Source organism: Sciurus carolinensis, chromosome 2 (genome assembly GCF_902686445.1).
Source record: "Sciurus carolinensis chromosome 2, mSciCar1.2, whole genome shotgun sequence".
Taxonomy (NCBI): Eukaryota; Metazoa; Chordata; class Mammalia; order Rodentia; family Sciuridae; genus Sciurus; species Sciurus carolinensis.
The window spans coordinates 134408610-134432288 of record NC_062214.1 but is presented as its reverse complement, the minus strand read 5'-3'; the positions used below and the strand labels follow the sequence as shown (position 1 = coordinate 134432288).

General features: G+C 36.2%; 1 protein-coding gene across 2 annotated transcripts in view; it reads right to left on the bottom strand.

The window, feature by feature from the left end:
* Akap6 (A-kinase anchoring protein 6) overlaps window positions 1–23679 on the bottom strand; it is a 281320-nt gene that overhangs the window by 133652 nt on the left and 123989 nt on the right. For both annotated transcript variants that reach the window (XM_047538507.1, XM_047538508.1), the window contains exons 6-7: window positions 17997–18145; window positions 2542–2662 (exon numbers count right to left, since the gene is read on the bottom strand). In XM_047538507.1, the coding sequence (XP_047394463.1) occupies window positions 2542–2662; window positions 17997–18145 (270 nt within the window). The remainder of the gene's footprint in view (window positions 1–2541; window positions 2663–17996; window positions 18146–23679) is intronic.

The following is a 23679-nucleotide window of genomic DNA, read 5'->3' as shown; positions in this document are numbered from 1 at the left end:
CAATGACTGGGAAACATGACTGGAAAATGTTCTGTAGTGCAAGGGATGGTACCACAAACTGATAAAAAGTTGCCTTAAGAAACAATGATACTTTTTAAAAAAAGGTTTCTTTTTTTAAAAAAAATATTTTTAGTTGTAGACGGACATGATAGCTATATTTTTAATGTGGTGCAGAGAATGGAACCCGTACCTCATGTGTGCTAGGCAAACCCTCTACCACTGAGCCACAATCCCAGCCCCTAAATGCTGTTCTTAATAAGAAATGTTGATCAAGTATTTATATCTTTGGGGGCCAACAACTATAATAATTAAAGTAATTAAGGCAGTCCCAAATGGTATTTAAAGTCTAGGAAGGGCTGGGGACCAATTGAGAAGCTTTACTCCTTCAGGGGTCTCTTTGATCAATAGGCTACAAAATCCCCTCCCCCAAGTCATCAGTTTAGCCAATTCCTGGAAAAGCAGATTTAAACAGAGGAATGGGATATTAAAATGTTGACCTAACCTGGGAATCCCTGGGGATTCTTTGGGAAGAACTGAAATTAATTCTCCTCAATCAGTTTTTCTAATTTAGAAGGCCACCCTACCTTCTAAATGAATCCTTAGTCGATATCCTCAGGATTGCTTTGGAGGTTTCCAAACCTCTGGAATAATTTTGGGTTCTCATAGAGAAAGATACTACAGACCTATAGTATCTGCCCTTGGTTTCTAGCTTAGTCTTTGATTTTGCTTATACCTCAAAGCAAATTTAGTGCTGGTCTATGTTGAACATCAAAAGCAGAATAATGGTGATGGGACATGAGTGACAAATGAAAAAACACAGTGTAGAAACTGTCTGGAAAAATACTACAACCCAGAAATACTGAGTGGGTGGAAGAATAGCCTTCAATATGGCAGAATAGGAATTCTCAGGCAAAGCACTTACAAGGAAACCACAAGAAAAAGAAGATTGCACTTTTTGTTCAGTGATTTCCTATTAATTGTGATGTAAATTATGTGAATATGATTTTGACAAAGAATAGTACTGTTTCTGAAAAAATAGTGGCATATGTGCAAAATACAAAATGCATCAAGATGAAAAGAAATGTTATTTGGCATCATAAGTGCAATAATTTCTGAGATAATGGATTAGGAATAAAATATTTTCTATCACTAAATTAATATATATATTTATAAGCATTTTATATGTAATGCCTGATCCTGACATGAAATGTGAAATCCCCTAGCTTTACTCTAACAATATGTTATGCTAGAAGATGCATTGGATAACTTTGTTATTAATGTGGACAGTTATCCATATAGGAAATAGCTAACAGTCAACAAACTTAATCAATGTTGAATAGAATTCTTTAGGGAGTTAAGTGTCCCCATGTGCTGAGTCCTTGGGGAGCTTATATTTTCTCTTAACTAAGATGATTCCCAAGGGACACTAATTAAAGTCAACCAGACTCTTGAAAAGCATAAATATCTCTATATAGAGGAGGAAAACATTAAAATAAGTTCTTAAGGAAAGGTAACTTAAAATACTAAAACTGGAGAAGAAAGAAGACAACTTTTATTTGACCTTGAATGTACTTCTTATTCTATAAGAAAATTTAAAAAGCTAGAGGGTAGTTGTTTCTTATCATTATACTGTTGCTGATTCTGTGGTTAGTTATTAATTTTATTTTTTATGATTCACAATCTGCTCTTTGAAATATGCCATATGCTCAAAGCAATTCAAGGATGACAACTGTCAGAATTACTCCAATAAAAATTGCCTAAATGAGGAAGATTTACTGCAGCCTGATATTTCAGGGAAAGTCCCTCTTCTCTCCCCGACAGCTTTTTCAGGCCCTGTGAATCTTGCAACCATTTTTTCAGTCAAAATCACTATGGTTGTTTTGTAAGAACTTCTAAGACTATTTAAATTGAATTGGTTAAACATACTAGGTCAAGGGTGAATTAGCAGACACAGAAAACAATACGGATAGTTATCAGATGGATTGCCTGCAATCAATATGAGGGTTCTAAGCCAGTTTTCTTAAATCACACAAAAATGTATTGACTTAATATGACAATGTCTGTTCTATGTATCACTAATAAACATTAAATTGGATGAGTCCTGTACTATGTCAACAACAAGCCAAACTGAAGGCAAATTTCTTTTTTCTCAGGAAAGATTGGAGGGGTGGAAAGAATCCACCTGAGTGCTCCAATCAAAACACATTTTGTTAAATGTTACCATTCCATTTATCCTTTGTTTTGTTTTAGTCTATTTATTAATGCAGTTTCATTTATTGCTATTCATCTTGAAGATAAATCTTTGTCCTTCTATAGAATTACACCAAATAGAATGTGATAAAGGGAACTTTCTTGCAATTATGATGTCGGTGCAGCCTGTCAGCACACAAGGGATGGAAATGAGTTTGGGGACAGGGAAGGGAATTCTAATAGACACCATGATACATACAATAAACGCAAAGATATCCTGTGAGAGAGAGAGACTTGTCAGGCTAATCAGATCTTCCACAGCAAAGTAAAGTCAGGAAGGGTAGCTCTAACCTTGTAAAGATGCTGCTGCTGCTCCTCTGACATCATCAGGTCGTGGCTGTCCATCACAAGGGACTCCATGTCAATCAGCCAATCCCAGAGCTCCTGATATTCTGAATCAAAGTCCAGAAGCCTGAAGATAAGGCATAAAATGTATTATGCATAAATACAATGTAGTTGTTAAAATCTCATATTAGAATAATATATTCTTGAAAAATCATGATGTTCCTAGGTGATACCTATAAAAAAGAGAAGGAAAAAATTCTGTGTGGTTACACAATGGACAAAATAGGAACTCAAGGTTGCAACACTGACACCTCCTAGATTCTGAAAACAAAATATGTAATTCCAGTGCTCATACCTGAGACATGTCATGGCTACTTCCATTTACTCACCATTTCTGAAGATTTGTAGCACTTGAACAAAATGACCATGACCATGTCCTTGAAAAAGAATGTTGCCATTTAACAGATTGTGAAACGGAGGACCAGTGATTTGTTGAAGGTTTCATGGTCCAGAATTTTGAGTAAGAACAGCACCTTCAAAATTTAAAACACTTTCCCATCTACTAGATTTTCCATAGATAAATGCATCTCAATAAATTTATGATTAAGAATATGAACTTATATTTCTACAGTGATAATAATATATTATCAGATCCCAAATGTTGATTTCACTGGAAAATGACTCAATCACTTATCTGTCCTTCTGCTGTCTATCTGCGTATCTCTGCAAATATATATCCTACATTTATTGTCATGGATGAGTAGCCAGCATTTCAGCTTAACACTCAGAGATAGGCTTGAGTGACTCTGGTAAGCCAGTGAGAACCAGTGGCAGATCCAGTATTAGACAGGTGTTCCCCACAGACATGTAGGAAACAAAGGTAAGGACAGGAAGTCAAAACAATGAATCTTTGAATAGCCAGTAATCATTAAAATTCAAAGGAGGATCACTATGGTTTTCAACAAAATAAATCATTAGAATAAGGAGCTTAAAAGGATTAATGTGATTCTCTATTGAAAGCCTGGTGAATAAGTAAAGCCCAGATTCTTCTAAAACACTGTGATCAGAAAATGAAAATTCAGGATGAAAAACTATGACTTTATCCACCCCCACCCCAAATCATCCCCCTAAAAGAAGTACTACAGTCTTATCAAACAGTAACTGAGCAAAACCCTATCAGTACTAATGCAGCAGCAGCCTTAGGTAGGAATCTGGATTTATCAGTTGAATATTGAATAACAACCTTGTTCCTATCTCTCTAAATATTAGACTACTTTATAAAAAATGACTATTCACTTCTAATAACTTTAGTCTTAATAAATCTGTCAAAAAAATTAAGATATGCCAGGTGATAGGGAAACTGGATCTAGAACTGTCTATTTTATTTTAATTACTTTACCACAGTATAAAGATTCTTGGTTAGGAACATAAGCACCCAAGAACAGGGTGGATAACATATGGAATTGATTAATAAGTATTTACTGAATGCCAATGCTGGCTATAGCTAATGTCATAAACTTCAGTAAGGTTATGGTGGCCTAGAGCAATGTTTTTCAAACTTAAATGTGCACATAGCACCACTGAGAATCTTATTGAAATGAAGGCACTGATTCAGTAGTTGGGGGTGGTAAAAGCTTGAGATTTTGTGTTTCTAACAAGTGTTGGCAATGTTGTTGGCCCATGGACCAACCATACTTTGAGTAGCAAGGACTTCCAGTATCCATGTGAAATCTGACTAGTACTCTATTTCAAAATACTGGAACAACAACAAAACCAATTACCATAATGGGTCAAATAAATCACCAGTCTTTCTTTATTAGCGCTGTGACTAATAAGGAATGACTAATAAGCATTTGCTGACATAACAGAAATAACCATCTAGAAATGCCTCCCGAATTATGGTCACCATTTCTCTTGCCTTACACTTTCCCATATTTTAACCATTAAGAAATGGGAAAAGTGAAACGACACCCACAAAATTAGAAAAGTATGATCCAGGGGAATATCAAAAGCAAAGGGAAAAGCTCACTCTTTCCGCTTTAGTGGACTTGGAGAATAAGAAGGAAATAAAGGCAGGAGGAGCAGGGACTTTTAACATGTGTCTTCCTTTCTTTGCTGAAGACTTAGAGAGGAGGCAACTGAGACAGGATGAGGGGAAAGCCAAAAGCACAAAATTGTCAGCTCCACTTCCTACTAAGAACTCTAGGGTGAGATTGCCCTACAGGATGTCCTTAAAATAAAGTGAAGTAGGAATGTTGTAGTCAGAGAAAGCAAGCACAAGCACTTTGGTAAGGACTACCTTTGCTACCATTCTGATTCCCCAAGGGAAGACTCCAAGATTCCTAAAAGTTCACCAGGTAAAATTCACAGAAGTGTTGCCATGGCAGCAAAAGCACAAAAACCCAAGGACAAACAGGTAGATCTCTGAAGCAAGACCTCAAGAGAGCTGGTAGGGCCAGTGAGGGTTAAGATGTAGCTTGGTCAGGAAAAGATTCCACTGGGGTCTAACCAAGCCAAGAGGTAACAAAAACTAGACCAGCCACAACCCTCTACCATACGTACCCTGATAAGACCCATTTCAACAAATCCAGTCAGACTGTACCCAAGCACAGTGTTAAGCTAGGGAAAACCCAAAGTACCCCCGAATCCCAAGATCATATAAACACCAATTTGCTCAGATATTATCTTGGAGAAAAGAATGGGGAAGAATAGGAAATCTGAAAAACTGAGCATTGACTCCAAGAAATTATTCCATAGAGACTTTATTATCTACAGATAATGTTCATTAACTAGGGAGGTAATCATGTGTTAAGAGCCTGAACTCTGAACTTTTTTGTTGTTATTGTTTTGGTAGTAGGGAATTGAACCCAGGGCTGCTTTACCACTGAGCTACATTACCAACCCCTTTTATTATTACTATTATTTGTTTTGAGACTGTGTCTTGCTAAGTTGCTTAAGGCCTCCCTAAGTTGCTGAAGCTGGCCTGGAATTTGAGATCCTCCTGCCACAGCCATCCAAGATGCTAGGATTATAGGCATACACCACTATGCCCAGGCTGAACTCCAATGTTAAAGCAAGTTTTTGTTTTATCTTGCCTTCCCAGGAATATATGAGTATAAGGTATATTATTAAAATTATCAATCAGCAAGAGAACATCAAAGAAGCTTGTATTCTTTTTGTATGTTTATAGTAGAGAAAGAAACTTTGCTCATGATCAAGTAATTCAAAGGCAAGGGACAATGAATGTATTATCTTTACACCTGCAGTGTCCAGCATAGCACCTTGATAATGATGAATTAATGTAGATGATGAAATAAAAAACTTTCAGTAGAGCAAGGATGATTTCAGAAGAGCAGTGAATGATGGAGATAATAGTATCTCATCCCCCAAATCTAATGCCAAAGCAATCAGGGCAACATGGATAGACTCTTCCACTCATTGTGTAGGTGAGATTTTGTGTTCAGCATATGGTAATGGCACATATGCTGACTTAAACAATTATATGTAGTGGATGCTCAATTAATTAGTTGTCTTCCATTCCTTTCACCTCTTCCTCTTTTCTACACTGAGAGTTAAAGGAGATTTATGAACAGATAATTACTAATGAATAAATTTCAAATAAATGAAAAATGTATGCAGGATAATAAAATTCTCTGAACCACGGAATTTTTTTCTACAGGCTCTTTACCATGCCTTTATATCTATTGAGCTGCTCCTTTCTATTTTTCTCCTTATCGAGGACCTGAGAACAAAAGACATTTCTTTCAGTTGAATGCACCAAGAGTTCTTCTCAGACAGCCTACACCTGATACCTGCAAGTAGTGAATGAGCCTAATACGGATACTCACCATTTCTCTAGTATAGTCTATTCTGTTTTTATGCTAGCTAAAAATACTTAGGCTTGATATTTAATCTGCTAGATACAGTAAATGCTTTGGAACCATATTTTGATTTATTAATGAGGAATCAACACCAATATTCCAAATAGTAAATGCTTACAAAGTTCTGATACAAGAAGACAAAAAATATCTTAAAAAATATATATTTGCTCCTGAAAATCTTGGCTATGTGTTAATTTGGAAAAGGCCTGAGATTTTTTTCCCCAAATTCAATGAAATCAAATATATAACTTTGTGACAAATCAGAAGTAAATTTCTTTGTTGATTTTTGTGAAAGCTTCTGAAATGGCCACAATTTTCTATGCACATTATTTCAGAAAACTGCTCAGGTAAGGAAGTAGATAACTTTTCTATGTTCATATTTCTGCAAAGGTAATATGTTTTTCAAGTGATTTTATAAAATACAATGCCTTCTAGAAAAGTGCTAGCTACTATACAAGTAAATAGAAAAGATCATAGATGAGTGATTTTTTTATTTGTATTTTTAAAAAATTTTTGTACAGGGAATTGAACACAAAGGCACTTAACTACTGAGCCTTTTTAAAAAAGATTTTATTTAGAGACAGGGTCTCACTAAGTTGCTTAGGACCTTGCTAAGTTGCTGAGGCTGGCTTTGAACTCATGATCCCCCTGCCTCAACCTCCTGGGCCACTGGGATTGCAAGCATGCACCATTGTTCCCAGTCAAATGAGTACACTTATCAAGGGTACTACATAACTGGTTAGCAACTCGATATCACACCAAAGAATACACCTATTTTATCAGCTGAATTCAGAACCAGATTCTGTTCTTGAATTTCTAGTGACAAATGCTCTAGTCCCTCTTTTTAGAAGGAAGAGAGGCAATTGATATTGTGGCAAGTAGTGGGGAGTCTTAGGGGATGTGAGTGTATAAACTACTCTTTTAGAATGACTTTCCTCATAAAATATACTTTGTAATTGTGTTTGGGTTTATTGCATCAACTCATACACTAACACGTGATCTCTGATTTTCAAAGGTCTAAAAGCATAGCTTTTAGGTATTCTGCAAATATGTTACATTCTTTACAAAAGCATTTACAGCAAATTCAAATATACTATATGAAAGTGTATATGAAAGCAAACACACCACCGAACTTGTATTCTTTCTGATACATTGCCTGAAGTTTACCATATACTTGATCTTAAATAGGCTTACAGTAAAAGAGAAAGGTTTTATTTGTTTGTTTAGTTTTTGTGGTACTGGTGATTGAACCCAGGGCCTCATGCATGCTAGGTAAGTGTTCTGCCACTGACCTACATCTCCAGCCAAAAGTTAGACATTCAGTTGAAGGTATAATATTCTCATTTTAGAAACTTTAAAAGCTCAATCATAGGAAGAAAAAAGTCTTCTAACTCAAAGTCAGTTTTTGTTAGAAAAATAAAGAATTATGAATTTTTTATGTTATAGTCTCAGAATCTAATAGAGACAGAGATAAGAGACAAAACTATAGAGCAATAGATGTGCAATATTTTATTTAGTGTTTATAAGTTTGGGTGTAACTACTATGAATGATTGCCAGAAGTATTTCCTAGCATATTGCGCACCATTCTACCATGCTACTTTAAGGTTAAAAAAGATTCTAGGACTTTTCATCAAAGAAACAAAATAGTAAAAATGTTATTTAATATCATTTTCTAAGATTGTATGGCAATATATTATTTGTGAGGCTGGCATAATTTAAGAAATAACTCTTCTTCTAAACCCTGGTGGGAGTTATGTTTGACTACCTAAGTATTTGAATACATAAATGCATTCAGCCTTTGGTATTTAAAGTGAGCATCATTAACTCAACATTTCAACTTAAACTTTGCTTAAACGATAAAGTTTCACCCAAGTGAAATCAATGGGAGGTGTGTGTGAATATATGAGGTTTCAGCTTGGCCCACTGAGGAATTTTGATTAAAACAGACAACCAAATTAAGAAATCATCAAAATAGAGCAATTATTGGTTGAAGAAAAGATAACACTAAAAAAATCCTCACAGTTTTTCCATCTCAGGCTGAATACCCACACACACACACACACACACACACGCATTTAAATATCCATCTTTTGTATGCTTAACGGTTCATTTCATACTAACCCATCTAAAAACATCAGACTGGTTCCTGAAATACCACCTTGCCTATACTGGGAGTTCTATTAAATGATCCAATTTTCCTAGCTTCTTTAGCATATCGATTCTTTCCCCAAATATTCACTAAGTATTCACTGTTCACATTATTTGAGCAGGGAAGTTTGCCTCTGGTTTTCAAAAAAGAAACTAATGGGAGTGGTAAAATCTTGCAAAAATGTAGTTTAAGTGTTTTCCTGAAGTAAAATACTAATAATAGATCAGAATTTCCCATCATCCTCTACTTCATGTGGGATGTAAGCAAGAAGGGAGATATATAACTGTGGCACCTAGCCCAATCATAATATCATTAAAGAATAAAATTTAGCTTTCCAGACATGGAATCTGATATGCACAGTTGCATGCAGAATCCCTTTCCACTCTAAACATATTAAAGTGTGGACACTAATTTACTATTTTGAATGAAAATTCATGAGCAACTTCCTCATGAGAAAAGCAGCCTGCCTTTGCCATTAATAAATAAAAAGGAATATGGAGTTCTTTCCAGCAGTAATTTTCTCAATTTTTATATATACCCATGTACATGTGAAAATGTTGAAGAAAAATAAAATCATGCCTACAAACTTGTTAATAACTGGCCCCACTTTTTCATAGACCATCTGTCCACAAACACCTATCATTGAAATAAAATGCATAAAGTACCAAAATAATCCATAAATTCTTACCAACAGGATTATTTATAAAATTAAAAATAGATTTCTGGGTATATTTTGAGAATTCTGTTAGGCTGTCAGGAACTCAAATCCTTTTCCAAATTTTCAGATAATACACTGGACTAAGTTCTAATCCAAGGAACTAGGAAACATTCTGAAAATTTTTAGAATTAATACTTGAGCAAAGAATTGAGGAACCTGCACTGCAGAAGACAAAGCAAGAATTAACTTTAAGAGGGGGGGGGGAGAGAGAGAAAGAGAGAGAGAGGGAGAGAGAGAGAGAGAGAGAGAGAGAGAGAGAGAGAGAGAGAGAGAGAGAGAGAGAAGCTGTCCTACATCATCTTCTATCTATATGTTAAGTGGACACAAGATCCAGACCTGCTACTGGCACACTGGTATAGGTTAGGCAACTCATCCTTTTAGAAAATAGGTCTTTCTGGGCTAAAGGAAACAAACAAAATCTCATCAGTATAAATGGGTCCAGTAGTACATTTAAACCCATTGGATCCATTTAAACCCATTGGATCCATCTATCTGGGCCCAATTTGTTTTCAAAGATTTAATAGGTGATAGAGAATATTTACTCTTTGTGTTACAGATGAAATAAACTGAAACTAACTCTCTGTTGCCCAATCTCTAATAAAAGCCTAGTAGCAGAAGTCACCTGAAGAGTTCTCAACAGAATGTTCTCTCCTCCACTGAGACTGACCCCACCCAGAGAGTGCTATGCTGAGACTGGAAGGCTTAGTTACTTACAGAACTGCTTTACGGAATTATGCTTAGACATCACTTCTGCAGCCCCACATCAAAAAACTACTTTGGGGATTTGGTTTCTCTTATAGAGATAGAGTATCACAGACACCCATCTTCTCCTTAAAGAATGAGAGAAATTCCTCCAGGTCTCAGTGGCATGAAATTTCTGTTTTACCTGATGTATGTTATTTTTAATTTTAGTACTCTATAAGAATTTGATGATGAATGAGATTTTATTATTTTCTTTTGGGTGTGAAAAGCTTAATGCCAATCATAGCCCTTCTTGAGGGCATGCATAAAATATGCTTTTCAAATTTTTCTTTAAAATTTTACTTTGGGGCTGGGTATGGAGCTCAGTGTTAGAGTGCTTTCCTCACATGCACAAGGCTCTGGGTTTGATCCCCAGCACCACACACACACAAATTTACTTTTGCCTAAATTACTTCAGTCAAACATTTATTCTGTTTTATTGTCAATATTTTTGTAAGTTGACTCAAATCCTTTGTGGAAGGAGATAGGGGAACAAATAGGGGAATAAATGTTAAAGAAAGGAGCTAAACTCTGCACACTAAATTGTGGCAGATTAGATGTATCCTAGGTGTCTTCTCATTGTCTCATTGTCATTCTTTCCCTCTTCAAAGGGACCCATCAACTCTCAGAATCAGTACAGAAACCCATCACTTTTATATACAGATTATATATATAGTTTATATATATAGTTATATATACACATATATTATATATACATTAAATATATGTTACACATATATTTGTAAAATAAACACACACACACACACACACACATACATATATTTGTTTTTGTTTTTGTTTTTAGGTGATACCACTGTTAACTGTGAGGTCACACTTCACCATAAAGCAGTCTCTGCCTCTCTGGTTTGCTCCTTGTTGGCTCCTGGCATTAGATCACTGAAGTGGAAGTCTATCTAGGTCTACAGTCAGTTTAATGAATTTGCCCATTAAAAGAGTATAGTATCATAACTCCAGATTAGTACATTTCTACTGGTCAGATTTTGTTTGTTTCTTTGAGTCTAGAAAAACCTGTTTTAATAATCACATAGTAGTCAGAATGTCAGTTATTTAGGAAGTAAGTAGTCCTGTACTTTATGTTCTTCTTTTCTTTTTTCTTTCCTTCCTTTCTTTCTTTCTTTTTTGAGACAGGGGTCTCAATATGTTCCAGTCTGGTCTTGAACTCTGGGGCACAAGTGACTCTTGAGCTTGCCTCAGTCTTCTAGGTAGCTGGGATTACAAGCACACACCACCACGTCTGCCTACCTTTTGCTCCTTTTGACTGTATGCTGCATTGTTATCTTGCTATTTAACAACACCAGAAATAGGAAAAAGGGCCTGAACTGAACACTGAACTTCTAGCTGTTCTTTAGATTGAGACAGGGCAAGAGTCAGGAAAAGGAAGTGGAAATGCAGGATGGAAATGTTTATTTAGGCTATGTGGTGACTTAGATATCTCAACACTGACACATGTAGGAGATAGTACTTCATTTATATGGCTGGTGTGTACCCCAAAGAAAACATTTTATGTAGCAATGTTCCAAAAATACCCATTGAGAGATATTTTAAATGTTCAGTTATGTGTGTTTGAGTGAGTGTGAGTGAGAGAGACGATGAGTGAGAATGAATGTTCATTCAGTTACCCAGAGATACTTGTGGCCTGTTGCTCAAATGAAAATCAGAACAATCACCCTGCAGCAGTGAAATCCACAGTGATTATATCCCTTCTCAGGTGGTTAAAGTCACTCGGCGTATCTTATAGCTCAATTAATTTAGAGAAACAAAGTTGGTCTTTAATCAAGCAATATTTTAAGTACTGATTTATTTATTTTCACTTGTCAATATCACTTCTCTTTGGGGATGTTTTATATACATTTGTATGTGTGTTTTCACACCAACCCAGAAGTACATCTTTCCCTAAAGGAAAATGAACTCATCTAACCTGCCAAACGTTAAGTCTTTTGTCTATTTAAAGTTCCTTTGATTCAGTCTATTGTACTAGGTAATAAGCTATATATACTGTTTGGGTTTGGGAATTTATGCTAAAACCTTGCATGGTAAGTGGTGACTTACTCCCATATTCTTAGATATAAGACAAACCTCAACTGCATCTCACCAACTCACCATCTACAGACATTGCCAACTTCCTCCACTGTCAGAGAAAGCCTTGCATATGGCTGACGAGACCAAGATATCTTATAGAATTTCACCAGATCTAAGAACCCCTTTGGGGATCCCTCCTGTTCCCAGGATGCTACTCTGCATGCCTCTACTTCAATAGCATCATTATTTGTAGAAATTTTTGACATACGACCTCTACATAGTTACTGTCTTATAGCTGAAATCCTCACCCTCCCTCTCCCTCTTTTAATGGCTAAAATCTAGGCATCTTTTAAGATAGCTTAGGTGTTCTCTCCTCCATGGCCCACTTCAGGCAGGCTGGATTACATAGTCCTCCTCAGTACCCCATAACACTCTATATCTTGAATTTTGTACATTGTTGTATAAGGCTGTGTTGTGTGTGTGTGTGTGTGTGTGTGTATGTGTGTGTGTGTGTGTGAGAGAGAGAGAGAGAGAGAGAGAGAGACAGAGACAGAGAGAGAGACAGAGACAGAGAGAGAGAGAGAGAGAGGGAAAGAGACACTACACTGAGTATATGAAGACTGTGGAGATTAAGTCTTATATATCTTTTTAATTCCTAGCATCTCTATTAATTCCCAAACTAAAACTCTCCAATGTTCCAAGCACTGTTTCTCAAACTTCAGCATCAGAATCACCTGGAAGTCTTGTTAAATAAGGAATGTTGGTTTCTACTCCCAGATTTTGTAATTCAGTATGTCTGGAGTGGAACCTAGAAAAAGGATTTCTAATAAATTCCTAGGAGATACTAATGCTTCTGGTACAGAGATCATACATTGAAAATTACTACAGCAGGTTCTCAACTGGTGGTGAGCATTACACATAATCATTATCATCTACTCACACCTACTAAATTAGAATTTTCAGTAGGGTGGAACAGGCACATTTTTCTTCCTCCCTTCCTTTCTCTTTCTCCCTCTTTCTCTGTACTCCTTCCAGTCTTTTTCTCTCTCTCCTTCTTCCCTCCCCTCTCCTTCCTTCCTGGCTTAAAACCTTCACAGGTGATCCTGGTTAAGAATCATAAGCTCAAAATTTAACTCCAGGATCTGGACTTTATCTTCTTCCAAAGCCTTATTTTTCACACCTCCTCCAACTTTCTACCCTGTTCTCTAATCCTATGAAACAGCAGGCAATTGAATGATTCCAGACCTTTGCTCCTTCTCTCTTGGCGCCACAGCAGTGTTAGTTATTAATTCATGCATACATTCATGAATCCAAGCACACTCTGAGCACCTAGCATGTGTCAGGCACAGCACAGATGCAGGGGAGAATGTAGAAGTGAACACGATGGATGCAGCTATGCCTTGAAGAGTCCATCTCATTTGTTCTAAGCTCCAGGAGCACCCGTTTCTCCTTCTGTTACTATGCAGGTAAATACTGACAATGTTACACTCTCTTGTAGATTGTAAATTCCATGAAGGCAGGAACTATGTCTGTCTTCGTAAGTGAACAATAAGTCTGTTTCAGATTAAATTGAAAAGCACTTCCTCTGATATAGTTCTTTTTCTAAGATCATTTCCAGAGCCTTCTCTCCCTGCTGTCTGGACTGACCTGCTCCCCCTCAACACAGTTGGAATTGAACTCTGCCTTAATGAGTCTGTGCCCTAACCCGCAGACTCAATACTTAAAATCTTTTATTCTATTTTGTTTACAGATTTTGCTCCTCCTACCAAACTGAACTTCTCAAAGGTTGGAACCCTTTCATTTTTTGCCTTATTAATCTTTGCACTTTCATATAGATCCTAGCATAAAAAGGGAACTTAAGAATGTTTGCCAAACTAATGCATGCATGGACTTCCTTCTGGGGGTTTTGTTTGTTTTGTTTGTTTCCTTTTTACTGGTGCATTATAATTACACATAACAGTGGGATTCATTGATACATATTCATACATGCACACAAGATAACAATAGAGTTTGATCAATTTCTTTCCTCAGTAAATTTGTTAGTTTGTTTGTTTGTTTGAGACAGGGTCTCACTGTGTTGCTCAGGATAGCCTTGAACTCCTAGGCTCAAGTCATCCTCCTGCCTCAGCCTCCTAAGTAGCTGGGACTAGATATGTGTGCCATGACAATGGCTCCAGATTGTCTTGACTTATACCTGCTTTGCAATGTTTTGTACAAAATTCCTTGTAATTTTCATAAAATCTTCTTAAAATGCTTTTGTTTCTCTATAGTAGGAAGATACCCTAATTCAAATTTCATCAGTTACAATATATACAACACAGGATTTAGAGTCAAAGGTTTGTCAAGGATGTAGTTGAAATCCTTAGAGAGAGGGCAAAGTGCAACTTTTTGGAATGGCTTCTGCATTCTTGACACAAAGTTCAATTGAGGTCTTAGCTCCATCTTAAGCCTTCTATCCTGGACAAGTGAGGCACCCAGCCATTTTGCCTTTTAGGACTCTAACTCATTAAACTGATAAGATATTACTCTTGGTCTTAGCCAAAAGGCTGAGAGGCAATAGGCATCTAACTCTGACATGGAACAAAAGACATGGTTTTTAATATATACTAAGTTTTGATGGAAAGTAAGAGGCTACTTAGTTAATTAAATAACACCTTTGAAATTCATTTATAAAATGAAATCAGACAACTTCTTGATAGGAAAAGGTGTCTGAAAAAGAGGTGGTTATGCTCTACAAAATACAAAGAATATCAATGTTCTTAACGAACTATGCTGAAAGCATCATGTCATGCACATAGTAGGCCCTCAATGAATATTTATCGGATGAAAGAAGCAAAACAATAAGTGCTTTCACCTAAACCTAAAAGCACAGACTTCTGTTACTGTTGAGAATCACCAAAGACTCACACATTCCAAATCCCTCCAGGAGCCATGGTTCCACTCCCTGACCCTGGAGCCAGTGCTAAGTGTCTCCACAGGTGAACATATTCTGCTACTAGAAGTCATGCAGCTTTACCTGTGTTCAGGGACATCATCCTGCCACACATATACATGACTGCTAACCATATAGTTCATAACTGGATATAAGCTGATATGTCGCCTTTTTCATCAAGCTGGAGAAGTTATAAATTCATTTCTACATGATATTATGATTATAAAAATTTTGTTGGAATTTAAGATCACTACTATATATAGCAGTTGAGTCTTCCTTAAAGTAGTCTTAGATATTTTTCAACTACATTATAGTACGTATAATCTTAGCATGCATGTAAGCACATATGAATTTTACTATCAACTTCATTTTCTTTGTAGTATATTGAATATCTGCATATGTAATGGAGACCCTGGAAAGCCCACACTATCCCACAATTACTTATTGGAAACAATGCTCATTCTATGTAACAAAAGGAAGGGTTAATGAAATTTATGTATCATTGGAGCAGATAATTTTACAAAGTTATATTCTTAAGGCTTCAGAATGAAGGATTTGACTGTGGGAGCAGTGAGTCTTAGGGGCAGGACCCACCAGATAACCTCACCCACATGCATCTCTCAAACAATGCTTTTCTGTATATAAACAGAAAATAGAAAGAAGTATATGGTTTTTGTCCTTATTATTAAGGATCTGGCTTTTTTCAGCGCACTCTTAAATTTCTGCACAATGCACAGCCTTCAGCACCCCAAGGAGCATAAACAAAGGATATCAGGCAAGTTCACCTACTCCCACTTCACAGAACAATGCTTGTTGTTAACTAAGCAATTCCCAGGGCAGATTTATGATTCGTGGAGCCCGGAGTAAGTACTCAGGTTGGGTCCTTGGAATCTGGGGTCAGAAGCACGTGGTACCGCTCAATCCCCAGGGCTTTTAAAAAACATGAAAATGTGACCCAAAGTTTATGCTTGCATGTACACCAGAGACTATTTAGGCATTTAGAGAAATTAAAGCACATAAAGACCTCAAAACAGTTTATTGTTCATGGTCCAAGATTTAACCTTTTCTTTCTTATTTGCTGCTATGGTTTTTCTCCAGTGAATAAATGTCTACTGAATAAATAAGAAGAAGCAATTATAAAAAATATATATATAAAACATCTTATAAAAATAGACTGATAAAAAATAGGTAGTTAAATATGAAAAAATTTTAAATCCATCTTCATTTCATAAACAAAATTATGACTGTGATTCTTTTTCAGTATTCTTAGACCCTGAGTTTTTGTAAGACAGAATTTGTAATCTGTATACTTAATTTAACTCAAATTTTGTATGAGAACTGTAGTTTCAGTCAGAAGAGAAGTACATACAAAGGCTTATTTTATTCTGCCTTTTCAGGGAACATTCTGGTTAGAGTTACATCCTATTATGGTTTGGATGTGATGTGTCCCCCTAAAATTCATGTGTGAGACAATGCATGAATATTCAGAGGTGAAATGATTGAGTTATTAGAGCCTTAACCCAGAGAATTAATCCCCTGATGGTGAATTAACTAAGTGGTAACTGAAGGTGGGTAGGGTGTGGCTAGAGGAGGTGGACATTGTGGGCATGCCTTTGGGGTATATATTTTGTAGCTGGAGTCTCTCTCTGTCTCTCTGTCTCTCTGTCTCTGCTCTCTGATCATCATGTGAGCTGCTTCCCTTCACCACACTCTTCTGCCATGATGTTCTGCCTCACCTCAAGTCCCAAGGAATGGAGTCAGCTGTCTATGGACTAAGAACTCTGAAACTGAAACTGTGAGCCCCCAAATAAACTTTTCCTTCTTAACATTGTTCTTGTCAGGTCTTGTGGTCACAGCAACAAAAAAAGCTGACTAAAACATACCCCATAGTTTTAAATCATGCTACAAATATTTAAAGTGACTTTTTTTTTTTTTTTTTTTTTTGGTACCAGGATGGTTAACCACTGAACCACATCCCCAGCCAGTGGGATGTTTGTCTGTCTGTCTGTTTGTTTGTTTGTTTGTATTGAGACAGGGTCTTGTTAAGTTGCTTAGGGCCTCACTAAATTTCTGAGGCTGGGTTTGAATGTAAGATCCTCCTGCCTCAGTCTCCCAAGCTGCTGGGACTAATGTAGCTTGAGAGTCTATTTCCTTTCTCTTGTTGTCTGGCTCAAGTATAAAAGAGAAATTGGGTACTGTTTCCATTTTTATGTGTATGATTTATCAAGCCACTAAAACTATGAGAAATTAAATTCCATCACTACTTTTTTACACTTTAATAATCACCTATTAAATATTAAATCTGAGCCAGAAAAGAGAATATAAGAATATGCATATAAAGTGTATAACAATGTTTTTATAACTTTAAAGAAACTTAGAAATGTTTAAATACATGGCTTAATGGTTGAAAAGCATGAGGAGCTAGTACTATATAATATAGCCATATATCTCAGGCTAAATGAATTTCTTGATGGGTCAATGAAGGTTTTGGGACCTTTCACATAGGATAGACAATTCAAGTGCTAGTGAGGGTAAGTGGTTATCCCATGGCCTCTAAATAATTATTATTATGTTTCTGAGGAAAATTATGTTCTACTAAGTTTCCAATTAAATTCTGGTGTTTAAAGTTTCTATAAGTAGACTTTAACATAAACCATGAAGCTTAAAAAGGGGGGAAATACAATGAAAAAAATTTATATAAATAAGAGAGACCGATACTATTGGCACAATGTATTCTCAAAACACTCATAAAGTCATCAGATTACTTTTGACAAAATAATAACAGTTAGGAAGTTTTGGGTTAAATGACAAAATCTGACAAAAATCCACAGCCTTCAATTCTGACATGAATGGAAAAGAACATAAATGCCTGGTCTACTGAGCTTTTCCTTGTCTGTTAGCTAGGGAAGAAATGCCTGCCCAACACCTACCAGCAGAAGGTCAATGAAAAAGTAGATTAGTGAGAATAAAACAACAATGAAAAAAAAACAGTTCCCTACCCATTGCTTCCCACTGAATGAACTTTTGACATATCAGCAAACTCTTCTTTTCTCTTGCTGCTGCTGGTATACTGTTCGCTGTATAGCTTGAGGGACATCTGCTCCACAGCATCTCTTTGTGCTTCCAGGTAGCATAGCTGAACCTCAGCCTGGAGAGAGAAACAAAGAGGAATGGCTGCTTTAATCCAGAAGGAATGCATTTCAAGTGAGGTGTAACAACTCAAAAAATTGGAATTGTTCACATCATTATATACTCCTTTTTGGGTTGGATTTAATGGGATCAATTGGACATATTACAGAATTATATATTAGATCTGAATCTTGTAAGTTCTTGCTTAAAATATGACCTGAATAAATGAACTCTCAGAAGACTCAGCAAATACCACAAAATACCCCTGATATCATAATACTGTATGATAAAACTTTACATAAAATTTGTGAAATTCTTTAATAATATTCTTGTTCACATTGTCACATGTGTGAATGGTTCTTTATTTTCTTCCCTAGAAATAGAGAGGATTTTCAAAAAATCCAGTATTAATTCTAGTACTTCTCCAACAGTGAAAATAGACTTCCTTTATTACATTTTTTTTCCTTTTGATTCTCTGTATTGTCTTAATAATTTTAAGTCAAAGGAATAGTAATTTTGCTTACATGCAGATTTGAATTGTTAAATCTTTCATAGTTACTTGGGTTCCCTGTAAAGAAGAGGTAGTAAGTTCACTATGCTGTTTTCTATCAAACCAATGCATTCAAAAGAATGCTGAATAATATTTGGCATGGAAATGTATTAAATAGACGCTTTATTTATTGCAGCTGTTATAATCCCTCTGGCTTTAGGGTTCCCTAGAATGCCAGATGAGACTGCGAATGAAGTCTCCTTGGGGCAAACTTGTCCCATAGTAAAGAGGAAGGGGCAATGCTGAGTTCACGTGCACTGTGGACCAAAAGGCGCTTATTTTTCTTTTAGTGTGATTCACTAAACCCAAGTACATCCACTAATACTTCTAATAAACCTTAATACTTCTCTTTTACAATTTTTATTAATAGTCTCCTAAGAAAAATATTTGTGGGTCAGCTGTTGAGTAGTCACCAAAATTCTATAAAATGTAAGAAAAGTCAAGTAAGACATGACCTCTTCTTAGTCTCCAGAGACAACCAAAACCTTTTACCTGGTCTCTAGTTTTACAGGATAGACTAAGGAGTAAAAGTGTTATAAAACATTGCCTGCTTTATTAAAAGACTGAATTAGGATTCTGTAAAGGAAATGGCTATCTTATGAAAAATAAGGTCTCAAACTGTTCTAGAACTTCTATGTTATTGTTTTTTGCATCCAGCTAATTATGAGTACTCTTCATTGCTGAGGAAGACTTAAAGAAGCAATGTTAAAATATTATAGTTACATAGCTAAAGTTTCAGAAAGTAGTTCAAAACTAATCTGTATATTGGTTCATGTGAACTTTTCTTGCTTAAACCAATTGGTTTGAATAAGAATAGACACAACTGGATTAAGAATTATGTCTTAACAATATAAACAAAGGATAATGTTACATGGAGTATAGTCAGTTGGGGATAGGAGGTGTTGCTGGTGAGAAGGACAAAGGAAATGCTAAATCCAGTGTTATTTTGCATCTTTATTAATGATGTGGAAGAGGAGTATGCAGAATGTTAATGGCATACATAGAAGAGTGCCAGCTAAGAGATTTGCAAACACCATGGGACCCGGAAGAATTATACCTACTGATCTAGGAATATATATATTTTTTAAAGATAAAACAATATAAAGAGTCAATAATTAGAAAAACAATATAATTTTTCAAAAAGCATGCAAAATTTTTATGTGACAAATAATAGAGATATTAAATAACAAATAGTTTTAAAACAGTATTCTTCCCATATGTTGTCCCCTCCCTTCCACTGCAAAGTTGTAGGCACAATGAGAAGGTCATCCTATACTAAGTACTCCACAGGAAACTCCATTACAATAATGCATCTGTGCCACGAGAGGCATGTTTGGTATGTAGATGTCTCTGTTAGTTTTTAACCATCTTAAGTAACATGCTAGACCATGGCTTATTCAGGGTAATGATCTCACATATGTGTGCCACAGGTCACTAAAAGGATCAAAAAGAGAGAAGCAATGCAGATTGATTGCCACTATGTAATTATAATCAGCAATCATTCCTTTGTGATCCTTGGTTATTTCTGTGAACAAAGTGAAACACCTTTCACATGTCGGGATATGTGAAACAGAGTTTAGAGAACAAAGCTGAGAACAACTCAAAAGATAGTTACTTAACAAAAATGACTGAAACATAATCTGAGACTTTATTGCAGAATATTTCACAGGCATTTGGCATAGAAACTTCAGTACACTAACAAGGAGATGAATTACATGGCCCAGGTCTTTCCTATCCATCTCTATTTCTATTCCTGCTCCCAGTGATTCATTCTTAAATGTGCTGATAAAAATAGAACCACAGTAGTTCCTTTTGCTAAGGTTGAATGACTTTTCCAGTCTAAAACTCTCTGCAGACTCTTTTAAATTTTTCTCATACCATATCTTAGTCTAAAGATGAATTTAGGAGAAATATTTTTAAAAATACAGTTATTAAAATACAACAACAGAGGGGTTAGTGTTAGGATTAGAGTTAGGGTTAGGGAGGGGGGCAAGAATGGAGGAAGGAAGAACTGTACAGAGGGAAAAGAGGGGTGGGAGGGGTGGGGGGAAGGGAAAAAATAACAGAATGAATCAAACAACATTACCCTATGTAAATTTATGATTACACAAATGGTATGCCTTTACGCCATGTATAAACAGAGAAACAACATGTATCCCATTTGTTTACAATAAAAAAAAAAACTTTATTTATGGACACTGAAAAAAAAATACAACAACAATTTCCCTATTAAAAGAATTTTATCATCATCTATGATAATGGTGGACACTTTTACACTATATTTTACATATGGAAACAATCTGATTAATATTAATGATAATAATATTTGTCAACTTAATCATTAAAGAAATAAAAAAGAGAACAAGACTCTGTGACAGATCTTCTCATTTCTAGGCTGCTGAGAGGTGCCTTCAATTGGAGTAAGAACCTAAGAAGAGCAGAATGGGTAGATGGAATGAATGAGCTAGATTTGAGTCTTTTAGTTTGAGGTACTTGGTGGGACAATCAGAGCAAGACGTTCAGCAAGTATGTAGAAATATTAGGATGAAAATACGAACCTAGTGGCAGCAGATGAAATTAGATAAAATGAGAATATCATGGACAGAGTGTAGGATGAGAAGAGAAAAGGACCAGATCTCACATCACCCCACTTTAGGCCTGCTTACCTACTGCCTGACCCAATACAATAGATTCTCAATTGTTCTACTTCTCTCCTTCTCCATCACCCCCAAACTCATTTTATGTATTGTTCACTGATTGACTTTTTTGTATCACAGCTAAGTTTATTGGTTGTGTCAGAGCTTGATTCTGGAACTCTTTATATCCTCATTCATTGCTTGAACTGCCATCCATACAGTAATGCCTTCTAATTTTGTCCTCTGAGCTTCATATTAAAATATCCAACCAATAATCTGCCAACACGATTTGGATTCCTTTAGTCCTTACTGTTCAAAACAGAACTCTTCATTCTCATCTTTACCACTCCCCAGAGCTTTCATACTTAGGCCTTTCCATTTAAATAAATGGTATCATCTATTGTTCAGATCAGAAACCTAAGAGTCATTCATGACTCTTCCTCTTCATTTCTCACAATAAATTATTCTCTAAGTTGTTGATTCATCTTCCAAAATGTCTCTCCAGTTTGTCTCTCTAATCTGCACTGCTGCCAGCCTAGTCCAAGCCTTTATCATCTCTCACCTGCAGTACAATTATCTTCTAACATGTATCTCCTCTCTTGATCACTCCTACCCCTCTGCTCTCCTCCCCAATTAATTTCCTAAAGGTTGGTGTGGGCAGTAAAGGCTTGATAGAAGTGGTATTTGAGCCAGAACTGAGATAATGGGTATGACTTTGTCAGGAGAAGAATCAGATAGTTTCCCTACCCCCAGACCTGGGGATTGAACCCCAGGGGCACCACTTAGCTACATTCCCAGCCCTTTTTATCTTTTATTTTAAGACAAGGACTCACTAAATTGCCAAGACTGCTCTCGAACTTGTAATCCTCCTGCCTCAGTCTCCTGAGTACCTGGGATTATAGGTGTAGACAGATAACTTTATAGGCAGAGTAACTCTTTTTTTTAAGGGTCCAAAGTCATGAAAGGATGTAACATGCTTAGAAAATGGAGAACGGAGCTTTGAGGCATTTGAATGAAGAAAATAAAGTAGAAAAGGACAGACTGGAGAAAATCAGGTTGAGGAATTCAGATACTGGGGAAATGCCACCAAAGATGTCATTGTTTCTGTGATAGCCTTAATCTTCCCCCATTCTCTTCTTCAGTCTTGACAAAATAGTCTTCTGATGGATTAGAACAAATATGCTTGCATAGCTCCTGCCACTTATGCTGTGAGAACACCACAGTGAGAAGGGATTATCAGTTCCTATGAGGCTGGAAGCCCAGCCTTCCAAACAGTGGGAATGCCTAAAAGATTCCAGTAACTAATACCTCTAGTAAACCTTTAACATATGTACTGAATAATGTCCCCCTTACCTCCAAATTCATATGTTGAAGCCCGCAGCCCCAACATAACCATATTTTTTTTTTCCAATATTGGATCTTGAGGTAATTAAAGCTAAATGAAGTCACTTGGGTAGGGCCCTAATCCAATAGTACTGGTGTCCCCATAAGAAGAGAAGTCATGTATGAGTCCAGATGATACTTTGAGAAGATGGCCATCTACAAGTTAAGGAAAGGGGCCTTACCAGAAAGAACACTTGCAGACACCATATCTTGGGCTTTCAACCTTCAGAACTGTGAGATACAAATTTATTTTATTTAACCATCTGGTCTGTTGTGTTTTTTTGTGGCAACCCAATAAAGTTAGAAATGCTGACTTTCATCTAAGGTTTAATACAATTGCTTCTTATCATTACTAGCATGTTTCCCCCCTTTATTTTGTATGCACCTAATGCCTAAATCACAAGAGATACCCCTCCTCAAATTAGACTACAAATTAACAATTTAATCAGGGCACAAGACACAGTGTTCTAAAATATTTTGTTTAAATTTGGCTTGGTATGTGGTGATCTAAATTCAATGCTCTTCTTTGGGACCTGAATAATTACTCAACTATAAACTTCCCTCTGAAGTTTCCCACTGACTAATAGCAAAAGAGCCCATTTTGGGGGCAAAAGAGTACATTTTGGGGGTAGAGAAATTTCAGTCAATTTAATAATCTTGAAGGATTATACACACAATCACTATTATAAACACATATAGTCATATGCCTTATGTTTGTCCTTTAAAAGCACTGATTTAGTTAAGAAACCTCAATGATTTCCTTATTGTGCATGTTCCAGCATCCTTTGTTGTGTTATTATGTATCCTGGAAATATTAAAATTAATTTTACTCTTCTTAATTCATATCATTGCAGAGCTTCCTGCTTACTACACTAAACTTTATAGGTTTCCACCAAATCATTCATCTACCAGCTACCTAGATCCAGGTCCTCTACTTTCCCTTCTGTTTCTGGGGAAGCTGTCCATTTGTCTATCTAAAGTCAA